This window comes from Corythoichthys intestinalis, chromosome 5 (genome assembly GCF_030265065.1).
Source record: "Corythoichthys intestinalis isolate RoL2023-P3 chromosome 5, ASM3026506v1, whole genome shotgun sequence".
Lineage (NCBI taxonomy): Eukaryota > Metazoa > Chordata > Actinopteri > Syngnathiformes > Syngnathidae > Corythoichthys > Corythoichthys intestinalis.
Window position 1 is genome coordinate 30,295,144 of NC_080399.1, and position 13,374 is coordinate 30,308,517.

General features: G+C 40.2%; 1 protein-coding gene across 2 annotated transcripts in view; it reads right to left on the reverse strand.

Moving 5' to 3' along the window:
* si:dkey-106n21.1 (solute carrier family 23 member 1) overlaps positions 1-13,374 on the reverse strand; it is a 147,745-nt gene that overhangs the window by 115,454 nt on the left and 18,917 nt on the right. Inside the window, exon 1 of one of the 2 annotated variants that reach the window (XM_057837444.1) lies at positions 1,818-1,965. The exons of the other annotated variant lie outside the window; for it this stretch is intronic. Coding sequence (XP_057693427.1) covers positions 1,818-1,892 — 75 coding nt within the window. The 5' untranslated portion in view covers positions 1,893-1,965. Of the gene's footprint in view, positions 1-1,817; positions 1,966-13,374 lie in introns of those variants that run through there. 2 annotated transcript variants of the gene reach the window in all.

Below are 13,374 nucleotides of genomic sequence, written 5' to 3' on the forward strand. Positions count from 1 at the left end.
TAAGTATTTAGCCAACCACCAATTGTGCGAGTTCTCCTACTTGAAAAGATTAGAGAGGCCTGTAATTGTCAACATTGGTAGACAGAATGTGGGGGGGAAAAAAACAACAGAAAATCACATTGTTTGATTTTTAAAGAATTTATTTGCAAATCATGGTGGAAAATAAGTATTTGGTCAATACCAGAAGTTCATCTCAATACTTTGTTATATAGCCTTTGTTGGCAATAACGGAGGCCAAACGTTTTCTGTAATACTTCATTCTTCGCTTGGAGTAAAGAAATCAACTGTGGGAGCAATTATTAGAAAATGGAAGACATACAAGACCACTGATAATCTCCCTCGATCTGGGGCTCCATGCAAGTTCTCACCCTGTGGCGTCAGAATGATAACAAGAATGGTGAGCAAAAATCCCAGAACCACACGGGGGGACCTAGTGAATGACCTACAGAGAGCTGGGACCTCAGTAACAAAGGATACTATCAGTAACACAATGCGCTGCCAGGGACTCAAATCCTGCACTGCCAGACGTGTCCCCGTGCTGAAGACAATACATATCCAGGCCCTTCTGCGGTTCACGAGAGAGCATTTGGATGATCCAGAAGAGGACTGGGAGAATGTGTTATGGTCAGATGAAAACCAAAATAGAACTTTTTGGCAGAAACACAGGTTTTTGTGTTTGGAGGAGAAAGAATACTGAATTGCATCCCAAGAACATCATACCCACTGTGAAGCACGGGGGTGGAGACATCATGCTTTGGGGCTGTTTTTCTGCAAAGGGACCAGGACGACTGATCTGTGTAAAGGAAAGAATGAATGGGGCCATGTATTGAGAGATTTTGAGTGAAAATCTCCTTCCATCAGCAATGGCAGTGAAGATGAGACTTGGCTGGGTCTTTCAGCATGACAATGATGCCAAACACACAGTCAGGGCAAAAAAGTCGTGGCTTCGTAAGAAGCATTTGAAGGTCCTGGAGTGACCTAGCCAGTCTCCAGATCTCAACCCCATAGAAAATCTGTGGAGGGAGTTGAAAGTCCTTGTTGCTCAACGACAGCCCCAAAACATCACTGCTCTAGAGGAGATCGGCATGGAGGAATGGGCCAAAATACCAGCAACAGTGTGAGAAAAGCTTGTGAAGAGTTACAGAAAACGTTTGGCCTCCGTTATTGCCAACAAAGGGTACACAACAAAGTATTGAGATGAACTTTTGGTAATGACCAAATACTTACTTTCCACCATGATTTGCAAGTAATTCTTTAAAAATCAAACAATTTGATTTTCTGTTGTTTTTTTTTTTTCACATTCTGTCTCTCATGGTTGAGGTTTACCCATGTTGACAATTACAGGCCTCTGTAATATTTTCAAGTGGGACAACTCGCACAATTAGTGTTTGACTAAAAACTGATTTGCCCCACTGTATATTATTTGAGGCGATTACGAATTTATATAGGTTCGCTCTCATGATTACCCGCTGAGGGAAAACCATAACCATGATGAAGCCCACAACAAAAATGAGTTTGACACCCAAAAATTATAGTGTTGTAGTGAAATATAATAAGATGTAGCCATGTAATATTGTACCATCAGGTAATGACAAATTGTCAAAAAGTATGGAAATCCTTATTGTCTTTACTGTATATACTAAAAAAGTAAAGCACAGTGCAATACATTCCAGTGACATTTAGCACACTTTGTTGAGAATTCCACATTCCAGAGCGGCTTACTGCTGTAACATTGTAAGGTTATACACCACAACTTCGACGAAGAATTCTAAGAATTAATTTTTGGCCCTATTTTGAACGCTGCAAGGTTCACTCACCCCAAAAGCCGAATTGTCATCCCCTAGGTCTTTCAGGTCCAGCTCCAGGTGCTCTTCTTTGATGGTTAGGTGCATGATGCAGGCGGACAAGTGACCAGCACCGGCCCAGGAGTAGTGGTGAGAAAAAGAATGGGACTAAGACAATAGGTGACCACGGCAACTGAAGAAGACGGCTAAGTGTTTCTGGGACATCCCACCCCCTCGACGGACTCTACGGTCATGTGATGTGTGACCAGAGCTGGTCCTGTGAGAGCGTGTCCGTCACATGTGTCGCTTCATTTGTCATCCTTGTCATCAGTGGAACTCAGGAGTGATGAAAATGTGTGACTCTCCCAACTGATTCCCACCTGACTCATCGCATTGATATAAGGTCATGTCCCGAAATTCAGACCAACGTCTTATCATGATAACAGATCCGACTGTAAAGACTCAAATTATTGTCCCGACAGGTCAATTAGTAGTTGTTCCATTTAATCAACTTACAACACTAATTTACCAATGCAATCAATTGTACTTGCCGTAATTCTTTCCTTTTTATAACCTTTCCTGATCATGTGTTAAGTGACATTTGAATTGTTCACTATAATAAATTATAGATGGATTAATGTTACAATGCATTATGTGCGTAAATGGATGGATGAATGGTGGAATGGATCAGTTATATAAATGAACAGAAGAATTGTTGCATGTAATCACTAAATTGGTGATAGTTGGATAAATGATTAGCTCATTCACTGCCAAAGATTTATAAACAATTTGGTTTCTGATGTTCAACTCCTCATAACTAAAGAACGAGAAAGAGTAGAAAGATTTTTTTTTAAATGATGAAAGATGGGAATCTAATGTTTCGTGGGTTCTATGAGCATGTAGCCATTGAAGACCATATTTTGTGGCGCTTAAAAGAAGGGGATTGCTTGTGGCATAATGTTTGGTAGTGAATGATTTAGTAAGATGGATAAATGCGTGATTAGTTTTTTGGGATGCATGGACAAGTACATTTAGAGCTACAAATATTCATACAGTGATGAAAAGTGGTGAAGTCGCTGCTCAGACTTCACCGTGTACAGACGCACTCTGAGCTCCTGAAGCACTCTCTTATCTTAACCGATAAGCGCTCAGGGCCAGCAAGCTCGACTCCCAGTATGGCTCCAAAGAATTTGAAACCTGGAGACTTGGATGAAATAAAATCCTCCATACAGAAGTTGGAGGTCTCCTTGACTCGCTTGATTCAAAACCAGAATCAAGAAATCGTCAGAGAGTTCCAGTTAATTCGCGCTGAAAACGAGAAACTCAGGCGGTCGAGGAGAGAGATTTTCGCATCAAGAGGCTGGAAATTTTGGCTGACGATCTCGACCAGTGCCGACGCGCAAATGAGCTCATCATTTCTGGATTACAACTGACACCTAGCCCAGGGGACACAGTGGCGCAACTGGCAATTGCTAAGCTGAAAGAGTATGGAATAAACATGGAACAGCTGGACATTTGTCGCTGCCTTCTACTCCCATCTGCAGGGAGAGGACCGGCGACGGAGGTCATGAAGCTGGCAGACCACAAGACCAAGACTGCCCTGCTTAACCAGCGCCGCCACCTGAAAGGGTCGAAGATTTTGAGAGACTTATAAGAAAAGCATTTTGAGTTGCTACCAAGACTGCCCTGCTTAAGCAGCGCTGCCACCTGAAAGGGTCGAAGATTTTAAGAGACTTATAAGAAAAGCATTTTGAGTCGCTACTCACACCAGCTGTGATAACACATAATCTGCCACACACATAGCCACAACAAAATGTTCCACAGCAAACAGATGCAAAAATGTCAGGGACATGACAAAGCTATAACCTTGTACGCCCTGAAATTAATCGAGCTGCTTGACTGGACGCTAAGTTACTAAACCCAGATTGCTGATTGTGTCATTGTACAGTTTTGATGTATGTTCCATGCCTGAATGTACATCTTTAGTTGTATGGGGGACGGGAAACTGATGAGCATATGCTTCATCCCATCCGCCTTTGTCTTCTTCTTCAGTTCCTTCGGGCAAATCATATCACATTTTGTAATTGTAAATGATTGTAAAATTGACAATAAAATTCCATTCCATTCCAAAATGATATCATTTTTGCTGTAAAACGTATTTAGCATACAGTTGTATAATGTATATGATCTCAAAGTACAGACTCCCAGCATTATTTTGAGAGTACAGCATTCACATCCAAATTGAAGCAAGGGTTCAGAAATCACAGCAATTTGCCTCTTTTTCAATTGACCAAAGTAATTGAACAATTGTTTCAGACGTCCGGGGAAAAAACAAGGCTGCATGCAGCCTTCGTTTGTTAACAACCTATCAATTAAGCAATTAAAAGTCTGGCGTTTATTCCACATGCAGTTTGCTTTTGGAAGCTGTTGCTGTGAAGACAAAACATGCAGTCAAACGAGTTCTCAATGGTGGTAACACGGATAATCCTGAGGCTGGGGGAAAAAATTGAAATAAACTACCCCTTCTACTGGCTAACTTGGAACATACTTGCAACAATTATTCTGCAATTAAAATTAATGCGATTAATCAGCTATGAGATGGGGGTGAAAAATTAGGCTCCGAGGATCATTGCGTAAATATTCTAACAATATAATCCACCAATTTTCTTTCTTAACTGTCCAAGATTAACTGAGAAGAATCCATTTTAATTCCCTAATTAATCAACGTAAATAATGAGCTCTGTATGAAAAAAAATATAGCAACATCCCAACCAAATTTCATTCTGATCCATCCTCGAAAGATGGAGGAATAGAAATTTTAGAAAGTTTCCTCCCCAAGAAAAAAAAAAAAAACCTAAGTGAGATTTTGGAGTGGAAAGAATCCATCAGAGAGATAACAGAAATGTTTGGAAGGGTCAAAAATCAACAGTTTAGTACATTCCAAGAAAAAAGAAAAAAAAGAAAAAAAAAAAAAAGCACACATGTGAGCTTGGGAACTAGGCCTCGATTTTCACATGATGAATTGGATGGATGGATGGACGGACGGACGGACGGACGGACGGACGGACGGATGGATGAGTGGGCATAGACTTCATAATAATATTGACGGGTCACATTCGTTGTGCACTGCGCCACGCCTTTAAGCCTGCCCACATCAAGAGGAGTTATTCTCAAACACACACGCAGCGATATAACGCCAGATTTAGGTTGAAAAAGTACAAAGGCTGTACCGCATACAAACAGGAAGGATTGTCTCAAGAGTGATTTGTTCGAGGATTCAAAGTAATAATTATATTTTTCGTACCATGCATGCATTTTGAAATGTGAAAAAATCAATGGGGGAAATTAGCCACTGGCGTCATAGTTTGGTAAAATAAATGCTAACTGCACTTTTTTTTTTTTTTTTTTTTTTTTGCTTTTAACCAAGAATCGAGAATGTTTTACATCCACATCTACAAAGGATTCAGGGATTTAAGCATTTATTCACAAGAATTTTCAACGGAAAAAGCTCTTTGTGGTGATAAGGCAGCGCCACAGTGGCTTAAAGACTAGCAGCACATTTGACATATTTACGTAAAATAAATGCTACCTGCCCGGTTCCTTGCTCTTTAACAAAGAATCGAGACTGTTTACGTCCATATCTATAAAGAATTCAGGGATTTAAGCATTTATTCAAAAGAATTTTCAACGTAAAAAGCTCTTTGTGGTGATAAGGCAGCACCACAGTGGCTTAAAGTCTAGCAGCACATTTGACATATTTGCGTAAAATAAATGCTAACTGCCCATTTTTGTTTATATTTTTTGCCTTTAACCAAGAATCAAGGCTGTTTTATGTCCATATCTGTAAAGAATTCGGGGATTTAAGCATTTATTCACAAGAATTTGCAACGTAAAAAGCTGTGTTTCCACTCGGTCAGCTTTGATGGAGATAGGCCCCCTAATAATCGGCCCCACACCCCATCAATATCATTATGCAGTCTATGGATTGGCGTGGATAAATGAATGAATTGATTGATCATTCAATGGATTGTTTGATTGATGGTTGAATGAATGGTTGGGTGAATAGATGAATGAATAGTTGGGTGCTGGATTTATGTATGGATGATAATGATGATAGATTGACAAATGGATGGACTTTTATCTGGAAAATGACTGAATATATATGAATAAAGGACATTATACAGCTTTGTAAACAAAATGGGGCCATATTAGGCACAAGCGGCAAGCAGGCCAGTCTAGACTCGGCGGGGTCTCCATCTGACATAACAAGAAACACATTTGGGTCTTTATTTTAATGCTCAGCCCAAATACAAGCCAATGGATTCTTGTCCTGCTTTCAAAACAGGTGCTAGTAGTTAGTATTTTGACCAACACACACTGGCAAGTGCATAATTATTCTGCAGCCAAACACATTGATTCATCCCCTTTAAACGTGGTGCACCATATAACACGAAACCAAAGTTTGAACACTCACATTGCGTTCAGCCAACCTTTAAATCACCAAAAAGGCAGCAAACGTCCCAAGAACAGGATGGCGCTAAACCTGACAAAACAGACAACATTGATAGTCAGAGCTGAATGTGCTCAAAGTAAAAGTCACCTTTTGTAGAATTAAGTACCAAAGTAAATATCAGGGATGTCAGTACACACAAAATCATGATATTGTGATATTGAGGATGTCCCGATACCATCGTGGATTGGCCTTGATGACAAAATGAGCCACAGTGCTTAAGATTTCATTGTTGAGTAGCCATTGATTGACATATTTTAAAAGCATGGATATCCACATTTTGCCAATGAATAAGACTCCACCTGATGGTGTACGGATGCAAATGAACTACATTAACAGGGTGTATATCCACTGTTTGCTGTGACAGAATAAGGATTCTATGCTAGCCCTGATTAGCCATTTTCAATCAGAATTTAGAGCACTTTATTGCCTAGGAAGGCTCCGTCTGCTGCTTCATCCCATTACAGAAGAATTTACTGTTGCCCAAGGTGTTTTGAATTCGCTTTGATTTCAGGAGGATGGATTGACACAGTGTGCTACAACAAAGCTAGTATGCTAAGTGTTCTGACAGCTGTCACTGAGCAATGTGTTTGTTGTACTGTTCCTTTAAGCCTTGTAAGGCACATTTGTTTCTACACACATACCTACTTCATCTCCAGGTACACATTCACACACACGCAGGCATAGAGACGTACACAGACTGCGCTCATCCTGACAGTCATGTTGTAAGATAGGATGACCACATTTTGATTTACAAAAAAGAGGACTCTCTGCTCGGCCTCGAGATACCTAAATTTTACTCGAAGTTCACACAAAGATGCCTTATCACTTTAATAGATTTAAAAAGTGTGCCTCCAATGTGTGGATAGGAAAATTCAGTTTTTTTTGGGGGGGGGGGTTTATTAATTTTTTTTTTTTGACTGAATAATACAGAAAACTACCTCCATATGATCAGTCAGCAACATCACCATTACACAGAAGTTGTTCAAAACTAATAGCTAAATATTTTATGAATATAATGCAGACCCATGGAAGTGCAGTCCAGTCAATACACACACGGAGTAGGCTATGTGACAACATTTTTAGAAATTACTGTCAATACAATTGTCATTGACAAATTGTTATTCCCACTCAATTATTATTGTCGTTCAATTTCTAGAGTGCACGCAAACAATAACTGAAATAAACTGACAAACAAGTCAACCAGCATGTTTACTAACACAGCAGTTCAAAACTACATTTGCCGTAATGCCTAGCGCGGTTTAACTCACTGACAACTACCCTATTAGCAAGCACCTGTAGCTGAAGCAAAAATCAAACATTGCTATAAAAGCTTACAATAAGCACAATGATGCAACACCAAATGTGATTTTACAGATCATACCAGTGCAAAACTCCAACAGAAGTCAACAGTTGTCGAAAGGTAAATCTAGCAAGTGTACATAAATAGCCTGTGAGCTCCTGACGTGACAGAGGTTTGTAGAATAAAAATATTTTTGACTTAATTACTCTTTTCGGTACATGAACATTTGATTATATACCTATTGATCTTAATAAAAGTCTTAACAACTGGGCAGGCTCTCTGGGAACATGTCACTGGCACTACAATACCGTAATATTCTATGCAAAGCAACAGTCCATTACAACACACGCCAATTGGTCCCGTGAAAAATAATGAAAACAATACAATTTCATGAATTTAAAAAACCCTGCCGGACACGACGGACAGGATGTAAAAAGTCGACATGTCCAGGCAAAAGAGGACGTTTGGTCACCCTACTAGGGTGACCATATTTTGATTTCCAAAAAAGAGGACACTCGGCCCGGCCTCGAGATACCTGAATTTTACTCGCACTCAAAGATGCCTATATCATTTTAATATATTTAAAGTGTGCCCCCTCTGTCTGGTTAGAAAATTTAGTTTTATTAAAAAAATAATAATTATTATTATTATAGCCATATACTAGTAATATATAACCAAAGACATACATTCAAATTCTCATAGGTTACTGAACAATAAAAACACAAATAAATAAATAAATAAAACAAAAATGGTTAAATAATCATAAAAAATAAGAACAATAATATAATGCAGACCCATGGAAATGTAGTCCATTTAACACACACACACATTTGGCTATGTGCCAACAAGCATTTTTATAAATCTCTATTACAACAATAGGTGTTGACAAATTTTTATTCCCACTCAATTGTTATTCTCATTCAATGTTCTCGATTGCACGCTAACAATAACCGAAATAAACTGACAAACGATTTAACCAACATGTTTCCAAACGCAGCAGTTCAAAACTACATTTCCCATAATGCCTAGCACAGCTTAGCTCACTGACAAAATCAAACATTGCTATGAAAGCTTACAATCATCGGCAGCGCAATGATGAAATACCAAACGGGATTTTACAGATTATACCCGTACAAAGCTCCGACAGAAGTCAGCAGTTGCTGAAACGTAAGTTCGGCAAGTGTACATACCGATAGCCTGTGAGCTCCTGTTGTGACGAAGGTTTGTTTGTGAATGAGAATTGACAGTTGACCCCATGATAAAGCTAGTCTGTGACTGCGCACGCATATGCTAATTTGTATGCAAAGTAGAATAAAGGTATTTTCAACTTAATTACTCTTTTGTGTACATGCGCATTTAATCATATACATATTGATATAATAAAAGTCTGAACAACTGGGCAGGCTCTCTGGGAACACGTCACAGGCAGCACAGTACCGTAGTATTCTGTGCAAAGCGTCAGTCAATTTCAAGACATGCTAATTGGTCCTGTGAAAATTATTGAAAACCAAACATTTTCATCATGAATTTATGAAACCCCGCAGGACGTCCTGGACAGGATATGAAAAGAGGACATGTCCGGGCAAAAGAGGACGTTTGGTTACCCTACTGTTAACTGACATGCTATGTACTTTTTGTGTGTTACAGTTTTTAGAAAAAAGAAAAGAGAAAATTCTGTCTTGACTTTTGATGGGAATGAATGAACTCTTGTGCATGTGATGGCTGAAGTAATGAAATAATGCTGGTATGTTTTGGAGCGTAAAACCATTTGACAATTGAACAGTTAAGATCAGCAAGATATGTACAATTGGTTATTGTGCTAACTGTAGGCGACTGTATTTAATCATTTGCAAAGATGTGCTAGACATTTGCAATTTTTTGAAAGGAACTAGGATTTGAAATCTGTTGTGAAGAAGTGCCCAGTGGTTTGGAGGCTTGTCTATGTTGTTTTGAAAGTTTAATTTCTGTTTCAAGATATTAGCCAAACCAATCGAGAAAAACGAACATACAGACACCTGCGGCTTATTGTCAATATGTGATCTGTTTGTGAAATTTGGGCAATGGGGCTTACAGTCAGGTGCGCCCCATGAGTTTTTTCTGGAAATCCCGCTAGCCACGGGATTCCTGCAGGATGGGAGTCAAAATTGCATTATTCCTCTTATTGAGGCAGTACAGGAATAATCAACGGGAGCAGGCGGTTGCGGGAACATGTAAATAGATGAATTTTACCTGTGTTAAAGAACCTAGTGTCAGGATGTGGCAGCAAGGTGGACCCAAAAGCAGGGAAAAAACGCAAAGCCAACGCAGGGTGTTGGGAAACTCAAAATACTTTGATAAACTAACAAAAAAACAAAATACAAACAAAAGGCATCTAAAACTTACTCAAACAGAGGATGCGGGAACACGAGGGCTATGGACGGCAAAAGACAAAATCGACAATGACGCAACACGAGTGAACAAACACTGGAAGCTTAAATACACAGACAAGGGGTAACAAGACAATGAAGCACATGTGGGTGATACTAGAGGTAGCGGATTGGTGGCTACACAAGGAACAGGCCACAACAGGTAAAATTAATGGTCATTCAAATGGACAAGAAACACTAGGGTAAAAATCTAACGCAACTTAACTCAAGGCATGACACCTAGAGGACCAAAGCATCCATTTTTGTAGTTTATTTTTCATGGGCCAACACTATCTCGACTTGTGTCGGCACGTCAAAAGAACTACACACAGAGTGGACTGGACTCATGAACCTAACACAACAACATGGTGAACGGTGGAGCCTATTCACCCATTCGTTAAACTGGAGCAACTTGTTGGAAGGTCCCTGTTGCTGGAAGATTTCATGAGATTGGAACGTTACGTGCCACTACTTTATACGTGGAGTGTCACAACAGGAGTATGATATACTCCCGTTGTGATTATTCATTGTGTTTCATTTATGAGGAGAAATTAATGAGCATAAGGGGTTATGGGTGGATAGAAGGAAAATAGATGAAGAGAGACAGAGACAGAAAAGGAGAAGAAAAAAACAAGAAGTACATTGAACGCCTACACTACCTATGAATATATTGGTGCTATCATTAGCGAATTGTATTTCCTGTGGACACCATGTGGAGGGCTGAGGAGAAAGAGGAAGGGCGTTGAGACAAAGAGATGTGATTAGGCTGGGTCGAGCATACACTAATTAGCAATGTGAGGTGTAGAACTCAGTAATTTTTTAATCATTAGTACATGTGGATATGTTGACATCCTATTCTATGATGCCTGATTGCTAATCCTGGCACCGGCAGTCTCTCTACTTGAGTGTGTCTAATTGCCAGGGGCGGTCCTAGCCTACATGGTGCCCTGGGCGAACAGACTTAAAATTAAAGGCTATTGTCAAAAACCAACAATGACTAACCCAAAAAATACACGACATGAAGTGTATATGGCATGAAGGAAAAGAAAGTCGATTTTTCCATTTTACAGGTTAATTCTCTTAATGAACAGGAATGACGACACACAGTTCAGGAAAAAAAAGAAAGCATTAATCACCTAAGATAGATACATTCATTAAGGAAATAGCGATTTAAAGCTGATTGATCAGGACACATCTCCCAAAAACATCACGAGGTGACCCCAGAAGAAGTGCCCCGAATCTAGGCGCACATTCCAGTTATATCGCTGTATAGTGCCAACCATAGCTAGACAAAATAAAAACAGCAGAAGCGTGTACTGTAGATAAAACATACAGCTTCGTAAATATCATGTACAGCATTGTGAAATGAAAAGAAATGTGTTTGTGTAAATAAATGGAAATATATCTCTACAAGCACAACCCAAAAACCAAAAGAGTATTTGTTAAGAATGTTATATTTATTTAACGCTATTAAACAAGTTGAAAGTGAAAAACAATAAATATGTGCAAGAGAATATTAGTTTAACATCCACACTTCACACTCAAACTCAAATAAAAAAAAAAACTTCATAGATTACATATTAGATAAATGAAGCAGCGTGCGTGCATGAATGCACGCACACACCTCAATAGACTACAGAATACCACCTACGTGTTAGCTCTTGCTTAGGAGAGGATTCAACAGCAAACTGCTTGTAGCCATCCTGGGGTGGATGGGATTTCCTGATCTTCTGGTACAATAGGACATTCCATTGCTGGATATTCATTCTGGATAAGAGGTGCTCCCAAATATTTTAGAAGTGATCCTAGAAAGGAACATGATCAATGACAGGCCAAAACAGCACACTGAAAATTTGATACCTTGGTGTCATTCAGCTATTACAAGCTACTAACATGCAGCTTTAACCATGAAATATTGCATTGCTAAATTCTGCTAATGTAAATAATTGAGAATGCTAGCTACTACCCGGAAAATTCCTACACCAACACCATTGGTAATGATGACACAAATATATCATAACAAGTGCTATAGACATTTATTGCAATAAAAACATGGTATTCTTGTAGTCTATAACTCATTTTATTTCAAAAAATGATCATATAACTACCACACAAAACAAAATAACCTCGACATGATTGTTGCATTTCTTTTCGTTATGTATTTAGGTCAATGGCAAGAGAGAAAGAATTAGCCACATACCTTTGTCTTTTGCTAGTTCATCCTTTTCCTCTTTCCTTTTCTTCCGAAAAAAGTAACCCGAGGGCTCAGGCCTTTTTTTTAAAAAAAAGTTCCATTTCCACGTCAATCAACAGTAGAAGTTACCCTTCCCCCAAGGTCTTTCTGATATGACGACCAATGGCAGGTATAAGACTAAACCAATTTTGTACTTTATAGGTGTACAGAATACAGATAGTCTCATTTTATTGTGGTACTAGTGTAAGGGCAGATTAGACATCGCATCCCAGTTTGATGAAAATCAAAATGCAATTGAAATAAGACTAGCTTGAACAACTTGTACTTAAAATGACATTTCTTTAGACTATTTGAGAACATTAGGATATGATGTTGCTCACACTGCAGTCCAATAATGGGGACACGAGCACCACACCCCACAGTTTTCAATAGTGTGAGAATCCTAGGTGATTGATATAACTGATCCCCCTCCTTCTCCTGTTATGAGTGGCGCGCAGACAGTAACCGCGGTCTGCAAAGGGCGTCTTTTCATCGCTAGGAGCGCAATTATAATTGTAAGGCAAGGCAATTTTATTTGTATAGCACAATTCAACACACGGCAATGGAGACAATTACTCTCGTGCACCTTACGCGCGTGCACACCTATCAATTTGCGCCCCCCCGGGCAACCGCCCAAGTGGCCCATGCCAGGAACTGCCATTGCTAATTCTACCCAGTAATATGTGAATCCCATCAGACGTGTGACTGTCCTGCAGACAAGTGGAAATGCTGCATGGGGGCTGCCCCAAGGCTACAGCCCCTCCCAGCCAACGGGCGGGGGGTGAGCCAGCGCAGCCCATCCCTCCTCCCGCAGCTCCAGCAAGGGGGCTGCCGCCATCCCCCCGGGACCCAGGGTGGACCATTGGTGCCCCCATTAACCAGCCTTCATGAAATGGATTCGAAGATGCACCACTGCCCCCCCCACGCCTGCCCATCCCGGCCCACCAGTAACCGCCGCAATCCCCCAAGCAACACGGCACACCGCGGGACCCCCACGGCCCACTAGGCCCGGGGCAGGATTGGATCCCCACTCGGCAGGGGCAACACCCCGCGGACCCCCTGGCACTCAGCCAGCAACCTGCGCCGAGGCCCAAGGAGCATACCTGGGTAGAAGTAAGAGGGGAAGGTGGAAGCAGGAG